This window comes from Corvus brachyrhynchos, unplaced genomic scaffold (assembly GCF_000691975.1).
Source record: "Corvus brachyrhynchos isolate BGI_N302 unplaced genomic scaffold, ASM69197v1 scaffold245, whole genome shotgun sequence".
Taxonomy (NCBI): domain Eukaryota; kingdom Metazoa; phylum Chordata; class Aves; order Passeriformes; family Corvidae; genus Corvus; species Corvus brachyrhynchos.
Genome location: NW_008238988.1, coordinates 5,235,442 through 5,239,899, shown reverse-complemented (window position 1 = coordinate 5,239,899; position 4,458 = coordinate 5,235,442). Strand labels below are relative to the sequence as shown.

Below are 4,458 nucleotides of genomic sequence, written 5' to 3'. Positions count from 1 at the left end.
GAGAGCCAGCAGCTGAACAGCAGCCTCCTCTTCTCTAGGCCGAGCTCACCACATTCCTCAATTTATTTCCCAGCGGCAAAGCCAAATTTAATAAACTCCTTTTGAGATCCTTTGAGGATTTCTGGGTGGAAAGCACTGGAAGTGGCCGGAGAACACAAAGAATTGTGTTGGGGTGACAAAGCAGTGAGCAGGGGCATTAATTCTGAGCAATGTGTGACCATGGGACTACTCAAAGATAAGGCTCATTCCTGAGCTGGAAGGAGCAAAGTGCCACAAGAAAAACACGCTGAAGATGGGAAAATCATCCAGAAGAATGCTCCATTTGACACTGTTGTGTTAAACTCTGTAAAGTTAGGTCAGAGAAAATAAAATGGGAGAAGGAAGAGTAACTTGTGTGTATTGCTGCAAACATTTCAAGGAAATTCATTAGATTTGATGAAAAAAAAACCAACTCAGTATTTGGTAATCAGATCTAAGCACACTCCTTTTATGTCAATTCTCACACCCAGGGGATGGTGATAAACCTGTAAAACTGCAGTTCTACTGAGCAATGAATTCAATTTTCATGCACTGCTGGCCAGCACACCTGAACTTTACTCACTAATCCATTTCCCATAAGATGTCCACAGACATGCCAAGCCTCTGATGCAGCTTAAAAATATCTGTTTTCAAGCTGCCAGAGAAATTTTCAGTGCTTGCCACAAAAGTTCATGTTGGGCTTCAGGTACACAACAAACAGGGAAACCAGAGAGACAGCAGAGAGCCCTGATCAATGAATTCTGCATTACTGAGCAGGAAGAGAGGTACAGATTTCAGTTTTAAAACTGTGTTACCACTCTAAAGGACTTAAACACACCTAATTTGACTGAAAGATAGCATCAAATTCCCAGGTAAGATTTGAAAGCCTCACCCTGCCCCAGTCTAACCATGCTCAGGGTACCGAGGCTGCAAAAGGATTAACACTACTCCATACATAACACAGCCAACACAGAAAAAACCCTGCAATTCCTACAGAAATTCATCCTAAAACAGCCACAGGGGTTTTCCAGTAAGTTTGATACACGAGGGATGCTATTGGGATGATGCAATACCCAAGTTTCACAGGCTACTTCATTTATTCAGGTTATTATCATTTATTCAAGGCTTATCATTTCTTACAGGCCCCTATCACTTATGATCATATTCCTGGCTTTTCTCCTCTGATTAATGGGGTTACTCAACAGCTACACAGATGGGTCAAGGTAGGATGGGAGCATCCAGGATATAAACAGCCCCCTGATAAACTAAGTGGGGATCATTTTGGTTTCCCTGCAAGGCAAGTGTACACAAATGTGTTCAGACTGGCTTGGGTGTGTTTGCTCGTGCTGCCATCCCATCTGTCTTCAGAAAGAGCAAAAACGAAGTGACAAATATCCATGGATTTTGTCAGAGGTAAAAAGAATCTCAGCTCCATGGACTCCCATTGGTATAAATATGAAGGAATTTAAAAAAACCCCACGCTGTTAAAATCTTTCCCATTTCTAAGCTGTTGTTACAGAACCATTTTAGACATTTCTGCTCTAAATAAATGACACAGATTGTGCTTTTTGCTGTCTTTCTTCTTCTCTCAGCCTTAAAACCCTGATTACTATGGGTGACCACGACATACCTACAAAGTGTTAGCACCCTTTATTCAGGTTTTCCTTAGAAAGGAACTTTCCCAACATTCCCAAATCCAGATTGTTTCGGCCCCTATGCCCTGCTGTAGTAAAATTTACATAAAAATGTGTTTCCCACACTTACCTCATCCCTGTAAAGAGGACTGGTGTAGTACATGATGTCCATGGCGCTGCTGTTGAGCATATCCCGTAAACCCCGCACTTTATCCGGAGTTATGGAGTCCACAGTGTCTGGGGAAAAAAAAGAAGAGACTTAAATTACATCCAGGAGAATGATTAAACAGAATCATGGAGTGGTTTGGGTGACCTTAAAGATCATTCAGTCCCACCCCCTGCCATGGGCAGAAACACCTTCCACTGTCCCAGGGTGCTCCAAACCCCGTCCAACCTGGCCTTGGGCACTTCCAGGGATGGAAATGTTCAAAGCTGTACAAATAAAACCAAACAAAAATCCAAGCAAGGCACAAGCAGAGAACACAGATGGAAGTTCTGGGGAGAGTTTTGCAGACTGCAGCTGCTGGAACAGCAAAAGAAGCGAGTCCTGTACCTCCATCGAGGGTCAGCTTTGATCTCCACTCCACTGGGAGGAATTCCACGTGTGTTGCAAGATTGGAAAAATACTTTTCTTCCACTTTTCTTGCAGTATCTCGCATCCTACAAAAAAGAAAGGAACGTGTTCCTATACAGACTACTCTTGGCACAACACACTTCCTGAACTACTGCTTTTCCATACATAGAATTCCCTTGATTTCAAGTTTTTATTATGAAATACCTAAATTCTCCTATAATGAAAAAATTCTGTGCATTGCTTCCTCAAAGGAGTCTAAATGTATCACACTGTGGGCTTAACATAATCCACCTAAATTCAATTCAATTCAATTCAATTCTGGTGGGTTTGGGGCTGAATGCGAAAGGTAAGGATGAGAAAATTAGAGAAGAATGAGAAAATCAGAAAATAGAAAATTAAGAATTACACCTCTGCCTTGAAATCTACAATCCACTGAAATCAACTATTTGACCAGTACAGAAGGAAGACAATTCAGTGCTTTTAAACACAAAGAAAACTCTTAAAAATAGGGCTTGAAAGAGCAGAATTTTATTTTAATTTAACATACTGAATTGGAAGGCTTGAAAGCTCCAAGGGGGAGAAACAGGATCACTTATGAGTGCTTTAACTTGCAGGAGCAGATGGAGAGGCTTTTAAAAGACTTCTCATTTTTACAGCATATCTGAACATGAACATTGCTGCACCTCTCTCAAGGGATGAGAAAAACTTAAAATACCTAAACCCCAAAGTATATCTGACCCTCTCTGTTAACAGTCAGGGGGAAAAGGGGAATAATGATAAATTATGTTCTTTTAAAAACATGACTTGATTTGTGTTGTGTGAAAAACCCATCACTGAAAAGGAAAACCAGCATGAAATCATATTCCATATTCAATATCCAGGCATTTCTGTTGACATCCCTCAGCACCCAAAGTGGGGAAGTGTTTTATTTTCCTTTCTTTCCCTTACCTGAATCCTGGCCCCAAGAGTATTCCCATTTTTGAAGATGAGCGCAACAAACCAAATCCAATCCCCGTGCTGGGTTTCCAGCACTTGGTTCCCAGTTCAAAGCATCAAGTTTTTTATTTATTTCAGAGTTTCAATGTGTTTTTTCCCCCTATTCTCAAAGCAACCCCTTTTTAGTTAATTCTACAACCAAAGGCACAATGATGTTCATCTTCCACCTGCACTTCCACCTGCCCAAATGCTGTTTAGTGAGTTTAATCCCTGAGCTGAGGCACTTTCCTTGGATGTATTAATGCTCCTCTGCTCTTCAGGAGAAATGAGACTCACTACCAACACCTGGGACAGGAATTGCTTCATCTGCTCCATGTGGTGGGCGGTCCTGCCCCACTATTTAAAAATCCTATCTGGAGAACTCTGCCAAAATCCAGTCTTGAAAAGGAGAAGGATAGGGTAGGAAGGGGTAGGAAAGTCAATGCCTTGGGGAAGAAAAAAAAAACCAAAACCATTCTCTACAAAGACAATTATTTCTTCTTCTCGATCATGGTTTTTTTACCCCAGGAAAAGTTCATTATGCAACTAAAAAGGCAGATTAATCATGTACCACATTTTTTAAAAAGGCAGTGAAAACATTTTTCCATCACTGACACTTTACTTCTGCTGAAAGAAAAGAAAAAGGAGGAAGGGGGGGGGAAAGTAGGAAGGGAAATGAAATGGGGAAAGGGGGAAAGAAAAGGGGGAAAGGGGAAAAAAGGGGGAAAAGTGAAAAAAAAGGGGGAAAAGTGAAAAAAAAGGGGGAAAAGGGAAAAAAAAGGGGGAAAAGGGAAAAAAAAGGGGGAAAAGGGAAAAAAAAGGGGGAAAAGGGAAAAAAAAGGGGGAAAAGGGAAAAAAAAGGGGGAAAAGGGAAAAAAAAGGGGGAAAAGGGAAAAAAAAGGGGGAAAAGGGAAAAAAAAGGGGGAAAAGGGAAAAAAAAGGGGGAAAAGGGAAAAAAAGGGGGAAAAGGGAAAAAAAGGGGGAAAAGGGAAAAAAAGGGGGAAAAGGGAAAAAAAGGGGGAAAAGGGAAAAAAAGGGGGAAAAGGGAAAAAAAGGGGGAAAAGGGAAAAAAAGGGGGAAAAGGGAAAAAAAGGGGGAAAAGGGAAAAAAAGGGGGAAAAGGGAAAAAAAGGGGGAAAAGGGAAAAAAAGGGGGAAAAGGGAAAAAAAGGGGGAAAAGGGAAAAAAAGGGGGAAAAGGGAAAAAGAAGAGGGAAAAAAGGCAGGAAAAGGGGGAAAAAAAGGCAGGGAAAGGGGGGA

At 41.3% G+C, this 4,458-nt stretch overlaps 1 protein-coding gene across 2 annotated transcripts in view; it reads right to left on the bottom strand.

The window, feature by feature from the left end:
• Positions 1-4,458, bottom strand: part of DDHD1 (DDHD domain containing 1) — a 60,112-nt gene that overhangs the window by 20,875 nt on the left and 34,779 nt on the right. For both annotated transcript variants that reach the window (XM_017738872.1, XM_017738873.1), the window contains 2 exons: positions 2,206-2,312; positions 1,783-1,889 (listed from right to left, as the gene is read on the bottom strand). In XM_017738872.1, coding sequence (XP_017594361.1) covers positions 1,783-1,889; positions 2,206-2,312 — 214 coding nt within the window. The remainder of the gene's footprint in view (positions 1-1,782; positions 1,890-2,205; positions 2,313-4,458) is intronic.